The sequence below is a fragment of the Microcaecilia unicolor genome, chromosome 8 (assembly GCF_901765095.1).
Source record: "Microcaecilia unicolor chromosome 8, aMicUni1.1, whole genome shotgun sequence".
In the NCBI taxonomy this organism is placed as follows: domain Eukaryota; kingdom Metazoa; phylum Chordata; class Amphibia; order Gymnophiona; family Siphonopidae; genus Microcaecilia; species Microcaecilia unicolor.
In genome coordinates this window covers 246,504,299-246,529,649 of record NC_044038.1, presented here as the reverse complement: position 1 = coordinate 246,529,649, position 25,351 = coordinate 246,504,299, and the positions used below count along the sequence as shown (strand labels likewise).

Genomic DNA, 25,351 nt, shown 5'->3' with positions numbered 1-25,351 from the left:
TCTAAGGTTTGGCAATTAAAATTCAATGCGAAGAAATGCAAAGTGATGCACTTAGGGAATAGAAACAATCGGGAGATGTATGTGTTAGGCGGGGAGAATCTGATAGGTACAGACGGGGAGAGGGATCTTGGGGTGATAGTATCTGAGGATCTGAAGGCGACAAAACAGTGTGACAAGGCGGTGGCCGTAGCTAGAAGGTTGTTAGGCTGTGTAGAGAGAGGTGTGACCAGCAGAAGAAAGGAGGTGTTGATGCCCCTGTATAAGTCGTTGGTGAGGCCCGCCTAGAATATTGTGTTCAGTTTTGGAGGCCATACCTTGCGAAGGATGTAAAAAGAATTGAAGCGGTGCAAAGAAAAGCTACGAGAATGGTAAGGGATTTGCGTTACAAGAAGTATGAGAAGAGACTTGATGACCTGAACATGTATACTCTGGAAGAAAGGAGAAACAGGGGTGATAAGATACAGACGTTCAAATATTTGAAAAGTATTAATCCGAAAACGAACCTTTTCCGGAGGTGCGAAGGCAGTAGAACGAGAGGACATGAAATGAGATTGAAGGGGGGCAGACTCAAGAAAAATATCAGGAAGTATTTTTTCACGGAGAGAGTAGTGGATGCTTGGAATGCCCTCCCGCGGAAGGTGGTGGAAATGAAAACGGTAACAGAATTCAAACACGCGTGGGATAAACATAAAGGAATCCTATTCAGAAGGAATGGATCCTAAGGAGCTTAGCCGAGATTGGGTGGCAGAGCCAGCCGGTGGTGGGAGGCGAGGATAGTGCTGGACAGACTTATACGGTCTGTGCCCTGAAGAGGACAGGTACAAATCAAAGTAGGGTATACACAAAAAGTAGCACATATGAGTTTGTCTTGTTGGACAGACTGGATGGACCATGCAGGTCTTTTTCTGCCGTCATTTACTATGTTACTATGTTACAATGTTATTCACTGTCCAGCTTCTGTCTTTCTGTTATTCAAAGCTGTCCTTACCTCTCTCCGCCTGTATCACTCAGCTTCTGTTATTCAGTCACTGCCCTGTCCTCGCGCCTCTTTCTTTCCGTTATTCACAGTGAGTCACTGCCCCTGTCCTCGCGCCTCTCTCCTCCTGTCCCACTTCAGTCACTGCCCCTGTCCTAGCGCATCTCTCCTCCTGTCCAGCTTCTGTTATTCAGTCACTGCCCCTGTCCTCGCGCCTCTTTCTTTCCGTTATTCACAGTCTGTCTCTGCCCCTGTCCTCGCGCCTCTCTCCTCCTGTCCAGCTTGTTATTCAGCCACTGCCCCTGTCCTCGCGCCTCTCTCCTCCTGTCCAGCTTGTGTTATTCAGTCACTGCCTCTGTCCTCGCACCTCTCTCCTCCTGTCCAGGTTCTGTTATTCAGTCACTGCCCCTGTCCTCGCGCCTCTCTCCTCTTATCCTGCTTGTTATTCAGTCATTGCCCCTGTCCTCGTGCCTCTTTCTTTCTGTTATTCACAGTCAATCACTGCCCCTGTCCTCGCGCCTCTCTCCTCCTGTTCCACTTCTGTTATTCAGTCACTGCCCCTGTCCTCGCGCCTCTCTCCTCCTGTCCAGCTGTTATTCAGTCACCTCCCCTGTCCTCGCACCCCTCTCCTCCTGTCCAGCTTCTGTTATTCAGTAACTGCCCCTGTCCTCGTGCCTCTCTCCTCCTATCCCACTTCAGTCACTGCCCCTGTCCTTGCGCCTCTCTCCTCCTGTCCAGCTTCTGTTATTCAGTCACTGCCCCTGTCCTCGCGCCTCTCTCCTCCTGTCCCACTTCAGTCACTGCCCCTGTCCTCGCGCCTCTCTCCTCCTGTCCAGCTTCTGTTATTCAGTCACTGCCCCTGTCCTCACACCTCTCTCCTCCTGTCCAGCTTCTGTTATTCAGTCACTGCCCCTGTCCTCGCGCCTCTCTACTCCTGTCCCACTTCAGTCACTGCCCCTGTCCTCGCGCCTCTGTCCTCCTGTCCAGCTTCTGTTATTCAGTCACTGCCCCTGTCCTCGCGCCTCTCTCCTCCTGTCCCACTTCAGTCACTGCCCCTGTCCTCGCGCCTCTCTCCTCCTGTCCAGCTTCTGTTATTCAGTCACTGCCCCTGTCCTCGCGCCTCTCTCCTCCTGTCCCTGCCCGTCCTCGCGCCTCTCTCCTCCTGTCCCACTTCAGTCACTGCCCCTGTCCTCGTGCCTCTCTCCTCCTTTCCCGCTTCAGTCACTGCCCCTGTCCTAGCGCATCTCTCCTCCTGTCCCGCTTCTGTTATTCAGTCACTGCCCCTGTCCTCGCGCCTCTCTCCTCCTGTCCCGCTTCAGTCACTGCCCCTGTCCTCGTGCCTCTCTCCTCCTGTCCAGCTTCTGTTACTCAGTCACCTCCCCTGTCCTCGCGCCCCTCTCCTCCTGTCCAGCTTCTGTTATTCAGTAACTGCCCCTGTCCTCGTGCCTCTCTCCTCCTATCCCACTTCAGTCACTGCCCCTGTCCTTGCGCCTCTCTCCTCCTGTCCAGCTTCTGTTATTCAGTCACTGCCCCTGTCCTCGCGCCTCTCTCCTCCTGTCCCACTTCAGTCACTGCCCCTGTCCTCGCGCCTCTCTCCTCCTGTCCAGCTTCTGTTATTCAGTCACTGCCCCTGTCCTCACACCTCTCTCCTCCTGTCCAGCTTCTGTTATTCAGTCACTGCCCCTGTCCTCGCGCCTCTCTCCTCCTGTCCCACTTCAGTCACTGCCCCTGTCCTCGCGCCTCTGTCCTCCTGTCCAGCTTCTGTTATTCAGTCACTGCCCCTGTCCTCGCGCCTCTCTCCTCCTGTCCAGCTTCTGTTATTGTGGGTAAGAGGAACCCGAATTATAGCTACGTCTTGCAAGGTTCCGCGTTAGGAGTTACGGATCAAGAAAGGGATCTGGGTGTCGTCGTCGATGATACGCTGAAACCTTCTGCTCAGTGTGCTGCTGCGGCTAGGAAAGCGAATAGAATGTTGGGTGTTATTAGGAAGGGTATGGAGTCCAGGTGTGCGGATGTTATAATGCCGTTGTATCGCTCCATGGTGCGACCGCACCTGGAGTATTGTGTTCAGTACTGGTCTCCGTATCTCAAAAAAGATATAGTAGAATTGGAAAAGGTACAGCGAAGGGCGACGAAAATGATAGTGGGGATGGGACGACTTTCCTATGAAGAGAGGCTGAGAAGGCTAGGGCTTTTCAGCTTGGAGAAGAGACGGCTGAGGGGAGATATGATAGAAGTGTATAAAATAATGAGTGGAATGGATCGGGTGGATGTGAAGCGACTGTTCACGCTATCCAAAAATACTAGGACTAGAGGGCATGAGTTGAAGCTACAGTGTGGTAAATTTAAAACGAATCGGAGAAAATTTTTCTTCACCCAACGTGTAATTAGACTCTGGAATTCATTGCCGGAGAACGTGGTACGGGCGGTTAGCTTGACGGAGTTTAAAAAGGGGTTAGATAGATTCCTAAAGGACAAGTCCATAGACCGCTATTAAATGGACTGGAAAAATTCCTCATTTTTAGGTATAACTTGCCTGGAATGTTTTTACGTTTGGGGAGCGTGCCAGGTGCCCTTGACCTGGATTGGCCACTGTCGGTGACAGGATGCTGGGCTAGATGGACCTTTGGTCTTTCCCAGTATGGCACTACTTATGTACTATGTACTTATTCAGTCACTGCCCCTGTCCTCGCGCCTCTCTCCTCCTGTCCCACTTCAGTCACTGCCCCTGTCCTCTCCTCGCGCCTCTCTCCTCCTGTCCCACTTCAGTCACTGCCCCTGTCCTCGTGCCTCTCTCCTCCTTTCCCGCTTCAGTCACTGCCCCTGTCCTAGCGCATCTCTCCTCCTGTCCCGCTTCTGTTATTCAGTCACTGCCCCTGTCCTCACACCTCTCTCCTCCTGTCCAGCTTCTGTTATTCAGTCACTGCCCCTGTCCTCGCGCCTCTCTCCTCCTGTCCAGCTTCTGTTATTCAGTCACTGCCCCTGTCCTCGCGCCTCTCTCCTCCTGTCCCGCTTCAGTCACTGCCCCTGTCCTCGTGCCTCTCTCCTCCTATCCCACTTCAGTCACTGCCCCTGTCCTCGCGCCTCTTTCTTTCCGTTATTCACAGTCTGTCTCTGCCCCTGTCCTCGCGCCTCTCTCCTCCTGTCCAGCTTGTTATTCAGCCACTGCCCCTGTCCTCGCGCCTCTCTCCTCCTGTCCAGCTTGTGTTATTCAGTCACTGCCTCTGTCCTCGCACCTCTCTCCTCCTGTCCAGGTTCTGTTATTCAGTCACTGCCCCTGTCCTCGCGCCTCTCTCCTCTTATCCTGCTTCTGTTATTCAGTCATTGCCCCTGTCCTCGTGCCTCTTTCTTTCTGTTATTCACAGTCAATCACTGCCCCTGTCCTCGTGCCTCTCTCCTCCTATCCCACTTCAGTCACTGCCCCTGTCCTTGCGCCTCTCTCCTCCTGTCCAGCTTCTGTTATTCAGTCACTGCCCTGTCCTCGCGCCTCTCTCCTCCTGTCCCACTTCAGTCACTGCCCCTGTCCTCGCGCCTCTCTCCTCCTGTCCAGCTTCTGTTATTCAGTCACTGCCCCTGTCCTCACACCTCTCTCCTCCTGTCCAGCTTCTGTTATTCAGTCACTGCCCCTGTCCTCGCGACTCTCTCCTCCTGTCCCACTTCAGTCACTGCCCCTGTCCTCGCGCCTCTGTCCTCCTGTCCAGCTTCTGTTATTCAGTCACTGCCCCTGTCCTTGCGCCTCTCTCCTCCTGTCCCACTTCAGTCACTGCCCCTGTCCTCGCGCCTCTCTCCTCCTGTCCAGCTTCTGTTATTCAGTCACTGCCCCTGTCCTCGCGCCTCTCTCCTCCTGTCCCACTTCAGTCACTGCCCCTGTCCTCGCGCCTCTCTCCTCCTGTCCCACTTCAGTCACTGCCCCTGTCCTCGTGCCTCTCTCCTCCTTTCCCGCTTCAGTCACTGCCCCTGTCCTAGCGCATCTCTCCTCCTGTCCCGCTTCTGTTATTCAGTCACTGCCCCTGACCTCACACCTCTCTCCTCCTGTCCAGCTTCTGTTATTCAGTCACTGTCCCTGTCCTCGCGCCTCTCTCCTCCTGTCCAGCTTCTGTTATTCAGTCACTGCCCCTGTCCTCGCGCCTCTCTCCTCCTGTCCCGCTTCAGTCACTGCCCCTGTCCTCGTGCCTCTCTCCTCCTGTCCAGCTTCTGTTATTCAGTCACCTCCCCTGTCCTCGCGCCCCTCTCCTCCTGTCCAGCTTCTGTTATTCAGTCACTGCCCCTGTCCTCGTGCCTCTCTCCTCCTATCCCACTTCAGTCACTGCCCCTGTCCTCGCGCCTCTCTCCTCCTGTCCAGCTTCTGTTATTCAGTCACTGCCCCTGTCCTCGCGCCTCTCTCCTGTCCCACTTCAGTCACTGCCCCTGTCCTCGCGCCTCTCTCCTCCTGTCCAGCTTCTGTTATTCAGTCACTGCCCCTGTCCTCACACCTCTCTCCTCCTGTCCAGCTTCTGTTATTCAGTCACTGCCCCTGTCCTCGCGCCTCTCTCCTCCTGTCCCACTTCAGTCACTGCCCCTGTCCTCGCGCCTCTGTCCTCCTGTCCAGCTTCTGTTATTCAGTCACTGCCCCTGTCCTCGCGCCTCTCTCCTCCTGTCCCACTTCAGTCACTGCCCCTGTCCTCGCGCCTCTCTCCTCCTGTCCAGCTTCTGTTATTCAGTCACTGCCCCTGTCCTCGCGCCTCTCTCCTCCTGTCCCACTTCAGTCACTGCCCCTGTCCTCGCGCCTCTCTCCTCCTGTCCCACTTCAGTCACTGCCCCTGTCCTCGTGCCTCTCTCCTCCTTTCCCGCTTCAGTCACTGCCCCTGTCCTAGCGCATCTCTCCTCCTGTCCAGCTTCTGTTATTCAGTCACTGCCCCTGTCCTCGCGCCTCTCTCCTCCTGTCCAGCTTCTGTTATTCAGTCACTGCCCCTGTCCTCGCGCCTCTCTCCTCCTGTCCCGCTTCAGTCACTGCCCCTGTCCTCGCGCCTCTCTCCTCCTATCCCACTTCAGTCACTGCCCCTGTCCTCGCGCCTCTTTCTTTCCGTTATTCACAGTCTGTCTCTGCCCCTGTCCTCGCGCCTCTCTCCTCCTGTCCAGCTTCTGTTATTCAGTCACTGCCCCTGTCCTCGCGCCTCTCTCCTCCTGTCCAGGTTCTGTTATTCAGTCACTGCCCCTGTCCTCGCGCCTCTCTCCTCTTATCCTGCTTCTGTTATTCAGTCATTGCCCCTGTCCTCGTGCCTCTTTCTTTCTGTTATTCACAGTCAATCACTGCCCCTGTCCTCGCGCCTCTCTCCTCCTGTTCCACTTCTGTTATTCAGTCACTGCCCCTGTCCTCGCGCCCCTCTCCTCCTGTCCAGCTTCTGTTATTCAGTCACTGCCCCTGTCCTCGTGCCTCTCTCCTCCTTTCCCGCTTCAGTCACTGCCCCTGTCCTCGCGCCTCTCTCCTCCTGTCCAGCTTCTGTTATTCAGTCACTGCCCCTGTCCTCGCGCCTCTCTCCTCCTGTCCAGCTTCTGTTATTCAGTCACTGCCCCTGTCCTCGCGCCTCTCTCCTCTTGTCCAGGTTCTGTTATTCAGTCACTGCTCCTGTCCTCACACCTCTCTCCTCTTGTCCTGCTTCTGTTATTCAGTCACTGCCCCTGTCCTCGTGCCTCTCTCCTCCTGTCCAGCTTCTGTTATTCAGTCACCTCCCCTGTCCTCGCGCCCCTCTCCTCCTTTCCCGCTTCAGTCACTGCCCCTGTCCTCGCGCCTCTCTCCTCCTGTCCAGCTTCTGTTATTCAGTCACCTCCCCTGTCCTCGCGCCCCTCTCCTCCTGTCCAGCTTCTGTTATTCAGTCACTGCCCCTGTCCTCGTGCCTCTCTCCTCCTATCCCACTTCAGTCACTGCCCCTGTCCTTGCGCCTCTCTCCTCCTGTCCAGCTTCTGTTATTCAGTCACTGCCCCTGTCCTCGTGCCTCTCTCCTCCTGTCCCACTTCAGTCACTGCCCCTGTCCTCGCGCCTCTTCCTTTCCGTTATTCACAGTCAGTCACTGCCCCTGTGCTCGAGGCTCTGTCTTTCTGTTATTCACAGTCTGTCACTGCCGCTGTCCTCGCGCCCCTCTCCTCCTATCCCGCTTCAGTCACTGCCCCTGTCCTCGCGCCTCTTTCTTTCCGTTATTCACAGTCTGTCACTGCCCCTGTCCTCGCGCCTCTCTCCTCCTGTCCAGCTTCTGTTATTCAGTCCCCTCCCCTGTCCTCGCGCCTCTTCCTTTCCGTTATTCACAGTCTGTCACTGCCCCTGTCCTCGCGCCTCTCTCCTCCTGTCCAGCTTCTGTTATTCAGTCACTGCCCCTGTCCTCGCACCTCTCTCCTCCTGTCCCACTTCAGTCACTGCCCCTGTCCTCGCGCCTCTCTCCTGTCCAGCTTCTGTTATTCAGTCACTGCCCCTGTCCTCGCGCCTCTCTCCTCCTATCCCGCTTCAGTCACTGCCCCTGTCCTCGTGCCTCTCTCCTCCTATCCCACTTCAGTCACTGCCCCTGTCCTCGCGCCTCTTTCTTTCCGTTATTCACAGTCAGTCGCTGCCCCTGTGCTCGAGGCTCTGTCTTTCTGTTATTCACAGTCTGTCACTGCCGCTGTCCTCGCGCCCCTCTCCTCCTTTCCCGCTTCAGTCACTGCCCCTGTCCTAGCGCATCTCTCCTCCTGTCCCGCTTCTGTTATTCAGTCACTGCCCCTGTCCTCGCGCCTCTCTCCTCCTGTCCAGCTTCTGTTATTCAGTCACTGCCCCTGTCCTCGCGCCTCTCTCCTCCTGTCCAGCTTCTGTTATTCAGTCACTGCTCCTGTCCTCACACCTCTCTCCTCTTGTCCTGCTTCTGTTATTCAGTCACTGCCCCTGTCCTCGCGCCTCTCTCCTCCTGTCCCGCTTCAGTCACCTCCCCTGTCCTCGAGCCCCTCTCCTCCTTTCCCGCTTCAGTCACTGCCCCTGTCCTCGCGCCTCTCTCCTCCTGTCCAGCTTGTTATTCAGTCACCTCCCCTGTCCTCGTGCCCCTCTCCTCCTGTCCAGCTTGTTATTCAGTCACTGCCCCTTTCCTCGTGCCTCTCTCCTCCTATCCCACTTCAGTCACTGCCCCTGTCCTTGCGCCTCTCTCCTCCTGTCCAGCTTCTGTTATTCAGTCACTGCCCCTGTCCTCGCGCCTCTCTCCTCCTGTCCCACTTCAGTCACTGCCCCTGTCCTCGCGCCTCTCTCCTCCTGTCCAGCTTCTGTTATTCAGTCACTGCCCCTGTCCTCGCGCCTCTCTCCTCCTATCCCGCTTCAGTCACTGCCCCTGTCCTCGTGCCTCTCTCCTCCTATCCCACTTCAGTCACTGCCCCTGTCCTCGCGCCTCTTTCTTTCCGTTATTCACAGTCAGTCACTGCCCCTGTGCTCGAGGCTCTGTCTTTCTGTTATTCACAGTCTGTCACTGCCGCTGTCCTCGCGCCCCTCTCCTCCTTTCCCGCTTCAGTCACTGCCCCTGTCCTAGCGCATCTCTCCTCCTGTCCCGCTTCTGTTATTCAGTCACTGCCCCTGTCCTCGCGCCTCTCTCCTCCTGTCCAGCTTCTGTTATTCAGTCACTGCCCCTGTCCTCGCGCCTCTCTCCTCCTGTCCAGCTTCTGTTATTCAGTCACTGCCCCTGTCCTCGCGCCTCTCTCCTCTTGTCCAGGTTCTGTTATTCAGTCACTGCTCCTGTCCTCACACCTCTCTCCTCTTGTCCTGCTTCTGTTATTCAGTCACTGCCCCTGTCCTCGTGCCTCTCTCCTCCTGTCCAGCTTCTGTTATTCAGTCACTGCCCCTGTCCTCGCGCCTCTCTCCTCCTGTCCCGCTTCAGTCACCTCCCCTGTCCTCGCGCCCCTCTCCTCCTTTCCCGCTTCAGTCACTGCCCCTGTCCTCGCGCCTCTCTCCTCCTGTCCAGCTTCTGTTATTCAGTCACCTCCCCTGTCCTCGTGCCCCTCTCCTCCTGTCCAGCTTGTTATTCAGTCACTGCCCCTTTCCTCGTGCCTCTCTCCTCCTATCCCACTTCAGTCACTGCCCCTGTCCTTGCGCCTCTCTCCTCCTATCCCACTTCAGTCACTGCCCCTGTCCTCGCGCATCTCTCCTCCTGTCCAGCTTCTGTTATTCAGTCACTGCCCCTGTCCTCGCGCCTCTCTCCTCCTGTCCCACTTCAGTCACTGCCCCTGTCCTCGCGCCTCTCTCCTCCTGTCCAGCTTGTTATTCAGTCACTGCCCCTGTCCTCGCGCCTCTCTCCTCCTATCCCGCTTCAGTCACTGCCCCTGTCCTCGTGCCTCTCTCCTCCTATCCCACTTCAGTCACTGCCCCTGTCCTCGCGCCTCTTTCTTTCCGTTATTCACAGTCAGTCGCTGCCCCTGTGCTCGAGGCTCTGTCTTTCTGTTATTCACTGTCACTGCCCCTGTCCTCGCGCCTCTCTCCTCCTGTCCAGCTTCTGTTATTCAGTCACTGCCCCTGTCCTCACACCTCTCTCCTCCTGTCCAGCTTCTGTTATTCAGTCACTGCCCCTGTCCTCGCGCCTCTCTCCTCCTGTCCCACTTCAGTCACTGCCCCTGTCCTCGCGCCTCTGTCCTCCTGTCCAGCTTCTGTTATTCAGTCACTGCCCCTGTCCTTGCGCCTCTCTCCTCCTGTCCCACTTCAGTCACTGCCCCTGTCCTCGCGCCTCTCTCCTCCTGTCCAGCTTCTGTTATTCAGTCACTGCCCCTGTCCTCGCGCCTCTCTCCTCCTGTCCCACTTCAGTCACTGCCCCTGTCCTCGCGCCTCTCTCCTCCTGTCCCACTTCAGTCACTGCCCCTGTCCTCGCGCCTCTCTCCTCCTTTCCCGCTTCAGTCACTGCCCCTGTCCTAGCGCATCTCTCCTCCTGTCCCGCTTCTGTTATTCAGTCACTGCCCCTGTCCTCACACCTCTCTCCTCCTGTCCAGCTTCTGTTATTCAGTCACTGCCCCTGTCCTCGCGCCTCTCTCCTCCTGTCCAGCTTCTGTTATTCAGTCACTGCCCCTGTCCTCGCGCCTCTCTCCTCCTGTCCCGCTTCAGTCACTGCCCCTGTCCTCGTGCCTCTCTCCTCCTGTCCAGCTTCTGTTATTCAGTCACCTCCCCTGTCCTCGCGCCCCTCTCCTCCTGTCCAGCTTCTGTTATTCAGTCACTGCCCCTGTCCTCGTGCCTCTCTCCTCCTATCCCACTTCAGTCACTGCCCCTGTCCTTGCGCCTCTCTCCTCCTGTCCAGCTTCTGTTATTCAGTCACTGCCCCTGTCCTCGCGCCTCTCTCCTGTCCCACTTCAGTCACTGCCCCTGTCCTCGCGCCTCTCTCCTCCTGTCCAGCTTCTGTTATTCAGTCACTGCCCCTGTCCTCACACCTCTCTCCTCCTGTCCAGCTTCTGTTATTCAGTCACTGCCCCTGTCCTCGCGCCTCTCTCCTCCTGTCCCACTTCAGTCACTGCCCCTGTCCTCGCGCCTCTGTCCTCCTGTCCAGCTTCTGTTATTCAGTCACTGCCCCTGTCCTCGCGCCTCTCTCCTCCTGTCCCACTTCAGTCACTGCCCCTGTCCTCGCGCCTCTCTCCTCCTGTCCAGCTTCTGTTATTCAGTCACTGCCCCTGTCCTCGCGCCTCTCTCCTCCTGTCCCACTTCAGTCACTGCCCCTGTCCTCGCGCCTCTCTCCTCCTGTCCCACTTCAGTCACTGCCCCTGTCCTCGTGCCTCTCTCCTCCTTTCCCGCTTCAGTCACTGCCCCTGTCCTAGCGCATCTCTCCTCCTGTCCAGCTTCTGTTATTCAGTCACTGCCCCTGTCCTCGCGCCTCTCTCCTCCTGTCCAGCTTCTGTTATTCAGTCACTGCCCCTGTCCTCGCGCCTCTCTCCTCCTGTCCCGCTTCAGTCACTGCCCCTGTCCTCGTGCCTCTCTCCTCCTATCCCACTTCAGTCACTGCCCCTGTCCTCGCGCCTCTTTCTTTCCGTTATTCACAGTCTGTCTCTGCCCCTGTCCTCGCGCCTCTCTCCTCCTGTCCAGCTTCTGTTATTCAGTCACTGCCCCTGTCCTCGCACCTCTCTCCTCCTGTCCAGGTTCTGTTATTCAGTCACTGCCCCTGTCCTCGCGCCTCTCTCCTCTTATCCTGCTTCTGTTATTCAGTCATTGCCCCTGTCCTCGTGCCTCTTTCTTTCTGTTATTCACAGTCAATCACTGCCCCTGTCCTCGCGCCTCTCTCCTCCTGTTCCACTTCTGTTATTCAGTCACTGCCCCTGTCCTCGCGCCCCTCTCCTCCTGTCCAGCTTCTGTTATTCAGTCACTGCCCCTGTCCTCGTGCCTCTCTCCTCCTTTCCCGCTTCAGTCACTGCCCCTGTCCTCGCGCCTCTCTCCTCCTGTCCAGCTTCTGTTATTCAGTCACTGCCCCTGTCCTCGCGCCTCTCTCCTCCTGTCCAGCTTCTGTTATTCAGTCACTGCCCCTGTCCTCGCGCCTCTCTCCTCTTGTCCAGGTTCTGTTATTCAGTCACTGCTCCTGTCCTCACACCTCTCTCCTCTTGTCCTGCTTCTGTTATTCAGTCACTGCCCCTGTCCTCGTTCCTCTCTCCTCCTGTCCAGCTTCTGTTATTCAGTCACCTCCCCTGTCCTCGCGCCCCTCTCCTCCTTTCCCGCTTCAGTCACTGCCCCTGTCCTCGCGCCTCTCTCCTCCTGTCCAGCTTCTGTTATTCAGTCACCTCCCCTGTCCTCGCGCCCCTCTCCTCCTGTCCAGCTTCTGTTATTCAGTCACTGCCCCTTTCCTCGTGCCTCTCTCCTCCTATCCCACTTCAGTCACTGCCCCTGTCCTTGCGCCTCTCTCCTCCTGTCCAGCTTCTGTTATTCAGTCACTGCCCCTGTCCTCGTGCCTCTCTCCTCCTATCCCACTTCAGTCACTGCCCCTGTCCTCGCGCCTCTTCCTTTCCGTTATTCACAGTCAGTCGCTGCCCCTGTGCTCGAGGCTCTGTCTTTCTGTTATTCACAGTCTGTCACTGCCGCTGTCCTCGCGCCCCTCTCCTCCTATCCCACTTCAGTCACTGCCCCTGTCCTCGCGCCTCTTTCTTTCCGTTATTCACAGTCTGTCACTGCCCCTGTCCTCGCGCCTCTCTCCTCCTGTCCAGCTTCTGTTATTCAGTCCCCTCCCCTGTCCTCGCGCCTCTTCCTTTCCGTTATTCACAGTCTGTCACTGCCCCTGTCCTCGCGCCTCTCTCCTCCTGTCCAGCTTCTGTTATTCAGTCACTGCCCCTGTCCTCGCGCCTCTCTCCTCCTGTCCCACTTCAGTCACTGCCCCTGTCCTCGCGCCTCTCTCCTGTCCAGCTTCTGTTATTCAGTCACTGCCCCTGTCCTCGCGCCTCTCTCCTCCTATCCCGCTTCAGTCACTGCCCCTGTCCTCGTGCCTCTCTCCTCCTGTCCCGCTTCAGTCACTGCCCCTGTCCTCGCGCCTCTTTCTTTCCGTTATTCACAGTCAGTCACTGCCCCTGTGCTCGAGGCTCTGTCTTTCTGTTATTCACAGTCTGTCACTGCCGCTGTCCTCGCGCCCCTCTCCTCCTTTCCCGCTTCAGTCACTGCCCCTGTCCTAGCGCCTCTCTCCTCCTGTCCCGCTTCTGTTATTCAGTCACTGCCCCTGTCCTCGCGCCTCTCTCCTCCTGTCCAGCTTCTGTTATTCAGTCACTGCCCCTGTCCTCGCGCCTCTCTCCTCCTGTCCAGCTTCTGTTATTCAGTCACTGCCCCTGTCCTCACACCTCTCTCCTCTTGTCCTGCTTCTGTTATTCAGTCACTGCCCCTGTCCTCGCGCCTCTCTCCTCCTGTCCCGCTTCAGTCACCTCCCCTGTCCTCGCGCCCCTCTCCTCCTTTCCCGCTTCAGTCACTGCCCCTGTCCTCGCGCCTCTCTCCTCCTGTCCAGCTTGTTATTCAGTCACCTCCCCTGTCCTCGTGCCCCTCTCCTCCTGTCCAGCTTGTTATTCAGTCACTGCCCCTTTCCTCGTGCCTCTCTCCTCCTATCCCACTTCAGTCACTGCCCCTGTCCTTGCGCCTCTCTCCTCCTGTCCAGCTTCTGTTATTCAGTCACTGCCCCTGTCCTCGCGCCTCTCTCCTCCTGTCCCACTTCAGTCACTGCCCCTGTCCTCGCGCCTCTCTCCTCCTGTCCAGCTTCTGTTATTCAGTCACTGCCCCTGTCCTCGCGCCTCTCTCCTCCTATCCCGCTTCAGTCACTGCCCCTGTCCTCGTGCCTCTCTCCTCCTATCCCACTTCAGTCACTGCCCCTGTCCTCGCGCCTCTTTCTTTCCGTTATTCACAGTCAGTCACTGCCCCTGTGCTCGAGGCTCTGTCTTTCTGTTATTCACAGTCTGTCACTGCCGCTGTCCTCGCGCCCCTCTCCTCCTTTCCCGCTTCAGTCACTGCCCCTGTCCTAGCGCATCTCTCCTCCTGTCCCGCTTCTGTTATTCAGTCACTGCCCCTGTCCTCGCGCCTCTCTCCTCCTGTCCAGCTTCTGTTATTCAGTCACTGCCCCTGTCCTCGCGCCTCTCTCCTCCTGTCCAGCTTCTGTTATTCAGTCACTGCCCCTGTCCTCGCGCCTCTCTCCTCTTGTCCAGGTTCTGTTATTCAGTCACTGCTCCTGTCCTCACACCTCTCTCCTCTTGTCCTGCTTCTGTTATTCAGTCACTGCCCCTGTCCTCGTGCCTCTCTCCTCCTGTCCAGCTTCTGTTATTCAGTCACTGCCCCTGTCCTCGCGCCTCTCTCCTCCTGTCCCGCTTCAGTCACCTCCCCTGTCCTCGCGCCCCTCTCCTCCTTTCCCGCTTCAGTCACTGCCCCTGTCCTCGCGCCTCTCTCCTCCTGTCCAGCTTCTGTTATTCAGTCACCTCCCCTGTCCTCGTGCCCCTCTCCTCCTGTCCAGCTTGTTATTCAGTCACTGCCCCTTTCCTCGTGCCTCTCTCCTCCTATCCCACTTCAGTCACTGCCCCTGTCCTTGCGCCTCTCTCCTCCTATCCCACTTCAGTCACTGCCCCTGTCCTCGCGCATCTCTCCTCCTGTCCAGCTTCTGTTATTCAGTCACTGCCCCTGTCCTCGCGCCTCTCTCCTCCTGTCCCACTTCAGTCACTGCCCCTGTCCTCGCGCCTCTCTCCTCCTGTCCAGCTTGTTATTCAGTCACTGCCCCTGTCCTCGCGCCTCTCTCCTCCTATCCCGCTTCAGTCACTGCCCCTGTCCTCGTGCCTCTCTCCTCCTATCCCACTTCAGTCACTGCCCCTGTCCTCGCGCCTCTTTCTTTCCGTTATTCACAGTCAGTCGCTGCCCCTGTGCTCGAGGCTCTGTCTTTCTGTTATTCACAGTCTGTCACTGCCCCTGTCCTCGCGCCTCTCTCCTCCTGTCCAGCTTCTGTTATTCAGTCACTGCCCCTGTCCTCACACCTCTCTCCTCCTGTCCAGCTTCTGTTATTCAGTCACTGCCCCTGTCCTCGCGCCTCTCTCCTCCTGTCCCACTTCAGTCACTGCCCCTGTCCTCGCGCCTCTGTCCTCCTGTCCAGCTTCTGTTATTCAGTCACTGCCCCTGTCCTTGCGCCTCTCTCCTCCTGTCCCACTTCAGTCACTGCCCCTGTCCTCGCGCCTCTCTCCTCCTGTCCAGCTTCTGTTATTCAGTCACTGCCCCTGTCCTCGCGCCTCTCTCCTCCTGTCCCACTTCAGTCACTGCCCCTGTCCTCGCGCCTCTCTCCTCCTGTCCCACTTCAGTCACTGCCCCTGTCCTCGTGCCTCTCTCCTCCTTTCCCGCTTCAGTCACTGCCCCTGTCCTAGCGCATCTCTCCTCCTGTCCCGCTTCTGTTATTCAGTCACTGCCCCTGTCCTCACACCTCTCTCCTCCTGTCCAGCTTCTGTTATTCAGTCACTGCCCCTGTCCTCGCGCCTCTCTCCTCCTGTCCAGCTTCTGTTATTCAGTCACTGCCCCTGTCCTCGCGCCTCTCTCCTCCTGTCCCGCTTCAGTCACTGCCCCTGTCCTCGTGCCTCTCTCCTCCTGTCCAGCTTCTGTTATTCAGTCACCTCCCCTGTCCTCGCGCCCCTCTCCTCCTGTCCAGCTTCTGTTATTCAGTCACTGCCCCTGTCCTCGTGCCTCTCTCCTCCTATCCCACTTCAGTCACTGCCCCTGTCCTTGCGCCTCTCTCCTCCTGTCCAGCTTCTGTTATTCAGTCACTGCCCCTGTCCTCGCGCCTCTCTCCTGTCCCACTTCAGTCACTGCCCCTGTCCTCGCGCCTCTCTCCTCCTGTCCAGCTTCTGTTATTCAGTCACTGCCCCTGTCCTCACACCTCTCTCCTCCTGTCCAGCTTCTGTTATTCAGTCACTGCCCCTGTCCTCGCGCCTCTCTCCTCCTGTCCCACTTCAGTCACTGCCCCTGTCCTCGCGCCTCTGTCCTCCTGTCCAGCTTCTGTTATTCAGTCACTGCCCCTGTCCTCGCGCCTCTCTCCTCCTGTCCCACTTCAGTCACTGCCCCTGTCCTCGCGCCTCTCTCCTCCTGTCCAGCTTCTGTTATTCAGTCACTGCCCCTGTCCTCGCGCCTCTCTCCTCCTGTCCCACTTCAGTCACTGCCCCTGTCCTCGCGCCTCTCTCCTCCTGTCCCACTTCAGTCACTGCCCCTGTCCTCGCGCCTCTCTCCTCCTTTCCCGCTTCAGTCACTGCCCCTGTCCTAGCGCATCTCTCCTCCTGTCCAGCTTCTGTTATTCAGTCACTGCCCCTGTCCTCGCGCCTCTCTCCTCCTGTCCAGCTTCTGTTATTCAGTCACTGCCCCTGTCCTCGCGCCTCTCTCCTCCTGTCCCGCTTCAGTCACTGCCCCTGTCCTCGCGCCTCTCTCCTCCTATCCCGCTTCAGTCACTGCCCCTGTCCTCGCGCCTCTTTCTTTCCGTTATTCACAGTCTGTCTCTGCCCCTGTCCTCGCGCCTCTCTCCTCCTGTCCAGCTTCTGTTATTCAGTCACTGCCCCTGTCCTCGCGCCTCTCTCCTCCTGTCCAGCTTCTGTTATTCAGTCACTGCCCCTGTCCTCGCGCCTCTCTCCTCTTATCCTGCTTCTGTTATTCAGTCATTGCCCCTGTCCTCGTGCCTCTTTCTTTCTGTTATTCACAGTCAATCACTGCCCCTGTCCTCGCGCCTCTCTCCTCCTGTTCCACTTCTGTTATTCAGTCACTGCCCCTGTCCTCGCGCCCCTCTCCTCCTGTCCAGCTTCTGTTATTCAGTCACTGCCCCTGTCCTCGTGCCTCTCTCCTCCTTTCCCGCTTCAGTCACTGCCCCTGTCCTCACGCCTCTCTCCTCCTGTCCAGCTTCTGCTATTCAGTCACTGCCCCTGTCCTCGCGCCTCTCTCCTCCTGTCCAGCTTCTGTTATTCAGTCACTGCCCCTGTCCTCGCGCCTCTCTCCTCTTGTCCAGGTTCTGTTATTCAGTCACTGCTCCTGTCCTCACACCTCTCTCCTCTTGTCCTGCTTCTGTTATTCAGTCACTGCCCCTGTCCTCGTGCCTCTCTCCTCCTGTCCAGCTTCTGTTATTCAGTCACCTCCCCTGTCCTCGCGCCCCTCTCCTCCTTTCCCGCTTCAGTCACTGCCCCTGTCCTCGCGCCTCTCTCCTCCTGTCCAGCTTCTGTTATTCAGTCACCTCCCCTGTCCTCGCGCCCCTCTCCTCCTGTCCAGCTTCTGTTATTCAGTCACTGCCCCTTTCCACGTGCCTCTCTCCTCCTATCCCACTTCAGTCACTGCCCCTGTCCTTGCGCCTCTCTCCTCCTGTCCAGCTTCTGTTATTCAGTCACTGCCCCTGTCCTCGTGCCTCTCTCCTCCTATCCCACTTCAGTCACTGCCCCTGTCCTCGCGCCTCTTCCTTTCTGTTATTCACAGTCTGTCACTGCCGCTGTCCTCGCGCCCCTCTCCTCCTATCCCACTTCAGTCACTGCCCCTGTCCTCGCGCCTCTTTCTTTCCGTTATTCACAGTCTGTCACTGCCCCTGTCCTCGCGCCTCTCTCCTCCTGTCCAGCTTCTGTTATTCAGTCCCCTCCCCTGTCCTCGCGCCTCTTCCTTTCCGTTATTCACAGTCTGTCACTGCCCCTGTCCTCGCGCCTCTCTCCTCCTGTCCAGCTTCTGTTATTCAGTCACTGCCCCTGTCCTCGCACCTCTCTCCTCCTGTCCCACTTCAGTCACTGCCCCTGTCCTCGCGCCTCTCTCCTGTCCAGCTTCTGTTATTCAGTCACTGCCCCTGTCCTCGCGCCTCTCTCCTCCTATCCCGCTTCAGTCACTGCCCCTGTCCTCGTGCCTCTCTCCTCCTATCCCACTTCAGTCACTGCCCCTGTCCTCGCGCCTCTTTCTTTCCGTTATTCACAGTCAGTCACTGCCCCTGTGCTCGAGGCTCTGTCTTTCTGTTATTCACAGTCTGTCACTGCCGCTGTCCTCGCGCCCCTCTCCTCCTTTCCCGCTTCAGTCACTGCCCCTGTCCTAGCGCATCTCTCCTCCTGTCCCGCTTCTGTTATTCAGTCACTGCCCCTGTCCTCGCGCCTCTCTCCTCCTGTCCAGCTTCTGTTATTCAGTCACTGCCCCTGTCCTCGCGCCTCTCTCCTCCTGTCCAGCTTCTGTTATTCAGTCACTGCCCCTGTCCTCGCGCCTCTCTCCTCTTGTCCAGGTTCTGTTATTCAGTCACTGCTCCTGTCCTCACACCTCTCTCCTCTTGTCCTGCTTCTGTTATTCAGTCACTGCCCCTGTCCTCGTGCCTCTCTCCTCCTGTCCAGCTTCTGTTATTCAGTCACTGTCCCTGTCCTCGCGCCTCTCTCCTCCTTTCCCGCTTCAGTCACTGCCCCTGTCCTCGCGCCTCTCTCCTCCTGTCCAGCTTCTGTTATTCAGTCACCTCCCCTGTCCTCGTGCCCCTCTCCTCCTGTCCAGCTTGTTATTCAGTCACTGCCCCTTTCCTCGTGCCTCTCTCCTCCTATCCCACTTCAGTCACTGCCCCTGTCCTTGCGCCTCTCTCCTCCTATCCCACTTCAGTCACTGCCCCTGTCCTCGCGCCTCTCTCCTCCTGTCCAGCTTCTGTTATTCAGTCACTGCCCCTGTCCTCGCGCCTCTCTCCTCCTGTCCCACTTCAGTCACTGCCCCTGTCCTCGCGCCTCTCTCCTCCTGTCCAGCTTCTGTTATTCAGTCACTGCCCCTGTCCTCGTGCCTCTCTCCTCCTGTCCAGCTTCTGTTATTCAGTCACTGCCCCTGTCCTCGCGCCTCTCTCCTCCTGTCCAGCTTCTGTTATTCAGTCACTGCCCCTGTCCTCGCGCCTCTCTCCTCCTATCCCGCTTCAGTCACTGCCCCTGTCCTCGCGCCTCTCTCCTCCTATCCCGCTTCAGTCACGTCCCCTGTCCTCGCGCCCCTCTCCTCCTTTCCCGCTTCTGTTATTCAGTCATTGCCCCTGTCCTCGTGCCTCTTTCTTTCTGTTATTCACAGTCAATCACTGCCCCTGTCCTCGCGCCTCTCTCCTCCTGTTCCACTTCTGTTATTCAGTCACTGCCCCTGTCCTCGCGCCCCTCTCCTCCTGTCCAGCTTCTGTTATTCAGTCACTGCCCCTGTCCTCGTGCCTCTCTCCTCCTTTCCCGCTTCAGTCACTGCCCCTGTCCTCGCGCCTCTCTCCTCCTGTCCAGCTTCTGTTATTCAGTCACCTCCCCTGTCCTCGCGCCCCTCTCCTCCTGTCCAGCTTCTGTTATTCAGTCACTGCCCCTGTCCTCGTGCCTCTCTCCTCCTATCCCACTTCAGTCACTGCCCCTGTCCTTGCGCCTCTCTCCTCCTGTCCAGCTTCTGTTATTCAGTCACTGCCCCTGTCCTCGCGCCTCTCTCCTCCTGTCCCACTTCAGTCACTGCCCCTGTCCTCGCGCCTCTCTCCTCCTGTCCAGCTTCTGTTATTCAGTCACTGCCCCTGTCCTCGTGCCTCTCTCCTCCTATCCCACTTCAGTCACTGCCCCTGTCCTTGCGCCTCTCTCCTCCTGTCCAGCTTCTGTTATTCAGTCACTGCCCCTGTCCTCGTGCCTCTCTCCTCCTATCCCACTTCAGTCACTGCCCCTGTCCTTGCGCCTCTCTCCTCCTGTCCAGCTTCTGTTATTCAGTCACTGCCCCTGTCCTCACACCTCTCTCCTCCTGTCCAGCTTCTGTTATTCAGTCACTGCCCCTGTCCTCGCGACTCTCTCCTCCTGTCCCACTTCAGTCACTGCCCCTGTCCTCGCGCCTCTGTCCTCCTGTCCAGCTTCTGTTATTCAGTCACTGCCCCTGTCCTCGTGCCTCTCTCCTCCTTTCCCGCTTCAGTCACTGCCCCTGTCCTCGCGCCTCTCTCCTCCTGTCCAGCTTCTGTTATTCAGTCACCTCCCCTGTCCTTGCGCCTCTCTCCTCCTGTCCAGCTTCTGTTATTCAGTCACTGCCCCTGTCCTCGCGCCTCTCTCCTCCTGTCCCACTTCAGTCACTGCCCCTGTCCTCGCGCCTCTCTCCTCCTGTCCAGCTTCTGTTATTCAGTCACTGCCCCTGTCCTCGCGCCTCTCTCCTCCTGTCCCACTTCAGTCACTGCCCCTGTCCTCGCGCCTCTCTCCTCCTGTCCAGCTTCTGTTATTCAGTCACTGCCCCTGTCCTCGCGCCTCTCTCCTCCTATCCCGCTTCAGTCACTGCCCCTGTCCTCGTGCCTCTCTCCTCCTATCCCACTTCAGTCACTGCCCCTGTCCTCGCGCCTCTTTCTTTCCGTTATTCACAGTCTGTCTCTGCCCCTGTCCTCGCGCCTCTCTCCTCCTGTCCAGCTTCTGTTATTCAGTCACCTCCCCTGTCCTCGCGCCCCTCTCCTCCTGTCCAGCTTCTGTTATTCAGTAACTGCCCCTGTCCTCGTGCCTCTCTCCTCCTATCCCACTTCAGTCACTGCCCCTGTCCTCGCGCCTCTCTCCTCCTGTCCAGATTCTGTTATTCAGTCACTGCCCCTGTCCTCGCGCCTCTCTCCTCCTGTCCAGATTCTGTTATTCAGTCACTGCCCCTGTCCTCGTGCCTCTCTCCTCCTTTCCCGCTTCAGTCACTGCCCCTGTCCTCGTGCCTCTCTCCTCCTGTCCCACTTCAGTCACTGCCCTTGTCCTCGCGCCTCTTTCTTTCCGTTATTCACAGTCAGTCGCTGCCCCTGTGCTCGAGGCTCTGTCTTTCTGTTATTCACAGTCTGTCACTGCCGCTGTCCTCGCGCATCTTCCCCTTTCTTCCTGTGTCTCACACTCCGCTAGAGCAGCTGGCGCGCGGCGCTGCGCTCACTAGCGGGAAGGAAGGAACCTGTAGCAAAGGCTGTCCGCAGGCGCAGGCGCAGTGGGTCGGCACGCGCCTGGAGCTCTGGAGCCGTGCAGTGTGTGGCCGACTGGGCGGCGGACCGACGGTGCTTCCTCTTTCTCCGGCAGAGGAGCGGCGGCGGCGGCGCGGGGACGGTCCCTCCTTCTCTCTCTCCCTCCCTCCCTGGGGTCCCGTCCAGTAGCAGCATGACAGCCGAACTGGTCTCTGTCAGCGAGTTCATTTCGGAGACGCAGGAGGATTACAGCTCCCCCACCACCTCCTCCTTCACCACCAAGATGGTCAGTTGTCGAAGCACCGTCAGCGGCATCGAGGAGGTGAGAGACTATCGCCCTGTCGTGCTTGTCATATCTATGTGGCTGCACTAGCTCCTGCCACTGATCTTGCACTTGCATGTCACAGCGCATCCTGTGAGTCAGTGACTGACTGCATTAGCCTCCTTCTTCCCCCCTTATCTGGCTGCATCCTTGCACTGCCATGTAAGTGCAGTTTCATTGTGTGTCTCCTATAAACTGTATAGCTCACACTTGCTATGTGCTCTCCCCTATATTCTCTAGACTTTAATAGCGGTTCCTGTTATGCTGCACTTCCCAGTGCATCCTGTGCAGCTGTTATTTATTATTATTTGATTTATTAGGATTTGTTTACTGTTTTTTTAAAGGAATTCACTCATGACAGTTTACAGCAAGAATAAGTAAAAAAAAAAGAAAAAGAAACAAACAATAGAATTGCAGCAGTAAAAATATTTTTAAATGCATGGTATGCTATATTACAATGTCAACACAATAAGCAATAAAAGGTTTTAGTAGACAGCATAGGGTGTGAGCAAAGATAGATAAATAGATAGACAAGAAAGAGTAACAGGAGCAAGAATCTTAAGGGGACTAATTTTAAAGACACTTGCAGAAATGGTGCTTGAAAATGATCTTAGCTAGGGTAGGAGTGGATAAACATGCCCCGTTACAGAAGGGTTGATCATGTCTGTTGAACTCAAGGCAGCAAAAGAGTCGATAAGGAGACTGAAAAATGGTAATATGCATAGGGAGAGGCGTAATCAATTTTAAAAAAAGGGCTGTAATAATTCCTTTGTAAGCATCAATTGAGACCTCACAGAGAATGCTGTATCCTCTTCTGGAAGTTATACCTTCATAAGAAAATAGGATGGAATTGGAAATGGTCTAGAGAAAGTCTACCAATAACTCTAAAAAGAGACCTAAGAATGTAAAAAATGCATATCACAGAGTAGTGTTTCCCAAAATTTTCGTAGAGCCCCCCCCTCCATTATAGCCAGTTAGATTTTTAGAATATCTACAATGAATATGCATGAGAGAAATTTGCAATCATTGGAGGTAGTACATATATAACTCCTGGTTAGAATGGTACATATTGAAAGGGTAGTGACTGGGAGGTCCCTGCTTAGGAAAGACACCTAACCCAGGGGTGGGTATATGAAGTGAAGTGCAGAAGAATAATGCACCTGATTTGTAGAGTTACAGTTCGGGAGGAGTTTAGGAAGGAAATAAAAGGACAGAATTAGAGCAGAAAAGTGTCCTTGGTTGTCTAGGTCTTGAAATGCCTACAAGCCCCCTGCCAAGTGACCCACAGAAGATTAAGGGGGGTTCCTGATGTGCCAACTCCAGTTTGGCTACCCAAAGGGACAGTTGCTGTCAAATTCATTAAAGCTGGTGAAGGAGCCATAACTGGGGCTCGGGGTAGGACCCGGTCTGCCCACATCTGGGTGTTAACCGGAAGGTGATACCCAAGAAAAAAAGATAGCTATAAAGAGGTCCAGACTTGGTGTTAAGAGAGATTACCAGGGGGCGAGATCAGCCCTGGGATTACATCTGGCTGCAGAATAGACATAGCAAAAATGTGCCTGTGTGGATAGCCTTGTGAAAGAACTGCTCCTTGCAGAAACTCTTGAAGGGTTTAGAGGAGAAACGCCCACAGATAACTGAAGTCTGACCCTGAGTTAAAGGAGCATTTACTTCATTGACTGTGTTGAGAAATCATTGAAGCAAAGGTTGCTGTTTGCTGAAGCTGCAAATAAAGTTCAAGTTATTGTTAAGTCTGGTTATTGTTAAGTGGTTTCTGGACTGAAGAGCTGAGTGGAATCTGATACATGACTCCCAAAGACCCAACTGTTATTCAGGACCATCAGCCATCCCAGTTTGACTGCAAGGGAGAGTGGGAGAAAGATTGGGTATGCGTGGCCTGATAGTGAGCAGATGCTGTGGAATTGAAGCAGTGTGGAGTGTTCCTCTGTGGCCTGGGTCCAGAGCTAACCCAGGTGAGATTCGGGTTACTCATATGTAATAGGAACGGATTACAGTGCTACTGCTTCCTACTGGAGGACAGGGCAATGAATAATATGAAAATGTGTAATGGAATATTTTTGGTTAGCATTCTGAATTTATTATTTACTTATGTTCCCCTGTGAGCTGAGCTAAGTTCCAGCTCCTGAACAGTACTGACAAGCAATGATACAGGCCAATAATTATAAAAATAAAAGTGAATTTATTTAAAAGCAAGTAGCAGCCAAAGGTACTAACAGTGTAGTTAGAATGTGAGACTTAGCACTGAAGGATGCTCATAGAAATATAATACACCTGTTTGTTACTGCATGAACACTTATCTTCAGAGTGAGCGTACGATTTTTCCTACAGGCCTTAAACAGTGTATCCTAAATTACCCACTAGCAATAACAGAGCCGCATACAACCTGTCGGTGAAGAGGAGTCTTTCCCTCTCCCCCTCAGGGAGGCTGTAGGTATGGAGGAGCCAGGCTGGCAGAGGAGCTTGGAAGTGGCGCTGCAGTGCAGAATCAGGTAGAGGCCCCCCAGTGGATAGGAGCTGCAACTGCACTGGAACCCTTCTCAGCTTAGGATCCTGGTGACCCCCAGAGATGCTTCCTTTGTACTCCTCTGGCAGAAGCCTTATCTCTGGTGATAACATAAACACCTTGCTCTGTTCTGAACATTCTGGCTTGGGTCACTCCAAGAATATCCATTTTACTTCATCTGTGTTGCAGTTCTGGGAACACGGGCTCCCAAAGTCTTATTTGAGGAACTTTGAGGGCTCTGGTTTCATACTATGAGTTTATCTTGTTGGGCAGACTGGATGGACCATGCAGGTCTTTTTCTGCCGTCATCTACTATGTTACTATGTTATGTTATGTTACCTGAAAGTTACCGTGGCCTAAGTATTTATTTGTTGCATTTGTATCCCACATTTTCCCACCTCTTTGCACATGTTCTGGGCAAGAAGTTTCTGATGCACATTAGTTGAGTGGGCCATGAGCAGTTCTTACTAAGAAGCAAATTCAGGCTAAAGTTCACTCTGCTTTAAAGCACAGTCTGTGGAACAAATTGAAGGAGATTGCTAAGCTTTGTATTGCAGCTATATAAGCAGGGGTCTAACTCCTACACATAGAAATCTATCTCATGAATATTTATTGTGAATAGCCTGAGAATTGAATGGCTAGGGATCCTCCAGGACAGATTTGTTTATGTTTATTAAAATTTGTTATACTGCCCTTTCTGAACAAGCAGGTGAGGGCGGTTTTACAGTATCATAAAAATGAGGAAATAGAAAAGAAATCCATTAATGATAGGAAAGGAACATACACATCTTTAAAAAAAATAATCGAACACTTAAAACACTTACTGAATCCCAAAAGCTTGAGAAAAGTAAAAAAAAAAAGTTTTAGGCAAAGATTTAAAAGTCTTGAGAGAGGGTTCAGCCCGGATGGGTGACGGGAGAATGATGGTTCTCAACGTGCATGGGTCATGCATTTGGTGTAGCAAAGAGAGGGAACGAAGTACAAGCAAAAGTCCAATCAAAAAAGCACCAAGGGCCTTAAAAAGAGGGACACAGTTCTTTAATTATAAACTTTTCATAAAAACAGTCATTGAAGAAAGACCCGACACGGGCCGTGTTTCGGTGCTCCGCACCTGCGTCAGGGGTCTGCGTTATCACAGGTGCTGCTCACTTGCTCTGCCTCCTCCAGTATAGGTGGCTAGCTACCACGTGTGCTCAGCTCACCTCGCTCTGCCTCTGAGTCCTTCAGTTTACATATTATATACAGATATGGGTACATGAGACACCAGCAAGGGGTATGAGGCCTGAGCCCATTGGTAAATGTAGCCTCAAGTCCAATCTCTCTTTCTCTCTATCCACTTGCTCCTGCTCTCACTCCCTCTCCCTCTCCTTCCCCTCCCCTCTTAACTTGCCTCCTTTTGGCCAGCAACTGTCCTTTTGGGCTAGTCAAACTGGAGTTGGCGCATCAGGACCCCCCCTTAATCTTCTGTGGGTCACTTGGCAGGGGGCTTGTAAGCAATTCAAGACCTAGACAACCAAGGACACTTTTCTGCTGTGTCCCCCTCTGATGCAACTTCCTGTTTCTCTGTGGGCAGAGGAGAACCCTGTGCCTGGCCAAAGATAGCCTGTCATAATCGCTGCCGGGCACTGAAGGCAAGTTTAGAGGACCGTGTGGAGGGGGAGGGAGGAAGAGGGACAGACACTGGACCCTCGGTGGGGTGGGGTTGAGAGACTGGACTGGGGAAAGGAAAGAGAGAGATGCTGAACTTGAGATGGGTGTAGGGGACAGGATGGAAGAGAGAGAGAGACTGGGGGGGCTGTTACAGGGAAGAGACAGTGGACCCATGGAGAGAGGGAGAGATGCTGGTCTTGAGGTGCAGTGGAAGGGAAGAGATGCTGGGCAGGAAGAGAAATTAGGGCCAAGATGCTGGATATGGATAGGGACAGAGGGACACAGGCAATACTAAACATGGAGGGGGGCACAGAGGGGCAATGCTGGAAAAGCGGTAGAATAGGGACACAGAGGAAATACTGGACATGGGAAGATTTGGGATGCTGAATATGGGAGGAGGGAACGTAGGTACAGAGACATAGAGAGGAGATGCTGGACAGAATGGATAGGGATACAGAGGGATGATGGTGGACATGGAAAGAGAAGAAATGTCAAATGGCTCTGCAAAGACAAGAAAATCATGGAAAAGCAGAAAGGAGACACTGGGACCAACACAAATGGAAAAATAAAATGCTCAG

The 25,351-nt window shown here is 55.3% G+C and overlaps 1 protein-coding gene across 1 annotated transcript in view; it reads left to right on the top strand.

Annotated features, from left to right (window-relative positions):
• The first annotated feature begins 20,353 nt into the window (after window positions 1–20,353).
• LOC115475658 (arf-GAP with SH3 domain, ANK repeat and PH domain-containing protein 1-like) overlaps window positions 20,354–25,351 on the top strand; it is a 153,422-nt gene continuing 148,424 nt past the window's right edge. Inside the window, exon 1 of the mRNA XM_030211569.1 lies at window positions 20,354–20,599. Within this exon, the coding sequence (XP_030067429.1) occupies window positions 20,471–20,599 (129 nt within the window). The 5' untranslated portion in view covers window positions 20,354–20,470. The remainder of the gene's footprint in view (window positions 20,600–25,351) is intronic.